This window comes from Mitosporidium daphniae (genome assembly GCF_000760515.2).
Source record: "Mitosporidium daphniae strain UGP3 chromosome Unknown contig-606, whole genome shotgun sequence".
NCBI lineage: Eukaryota > Fungi > Microsporidia > Mitosporidium > Mitosporidium daphniae.
Genome location: NW_013546171.1, coordinates 1 through 473, shown reverse-complemented (window position 1 = coordinate 473; position 473 = coordinate 1). Strand labels below are relative to the sequence as shown.

Genomic DNA, 473 nt, shown 5'->3' with positions numbered 1-473 from the left:
AATGAACCGCTCCATGTTTTTGTTGGCCAGCAGCAAGTGACGCTGAATGTGCCGCACGCGCACGGACTTGAGCACGCGCGACTGACCAGGRCCAAAGGGCATTTCCACGGTTTGCGCTTCCTCTTGGGCCGGTGCATGTGCAAGTTGCAGATGAGATTTGACAAATGAGTTCATGGCAAGGGCGGCAATGGCGTGGATCGATTTTTTATTACAAAAGGTATCTATAATTTTTCAATTCTATTATTAAATTTTGGGATTTTTGTCTTTGCTAATTCATTGTGTAAAAATTGTTACTTCGAAACTAAAGTAATCATTTTGTCCGGGCCGAGGGTTGGCCATGAGGCGGGTTGTAAGGACATGGGCAATCCAATCACTCGTCCTGGTGGGCGCTGGACATGTGGTCTTGTGTCACGTACATGTTCACGCGACTGGCCACTGATTGGCTCGGATGTGAGTGCAAGCGGCGTTGGGGT

The 473-nt window shown here is 48.5% G+C and overlaps 1 protein-coding gene across 1 annotated transcript; it reads left to right on the top strand.

The window, feature by feature from the left end:
- Positions 1-357: 357 nt before the first annotated feature.
- On the top strand, positions 358-450 carry DI09_610p10 (uncharacterized protein; the record flags this gene model as incomplete). The annotated part of the gene is made up of 1 exon (XM_013381633.1): positions 358-450. A coding segment is annotated over one exon (93 nt), but the record flags the coding sequence as incomplete, so codon positions are not given.
- Between the last annotated feature and the right edge of the window lie 23 nt (positions 451-473).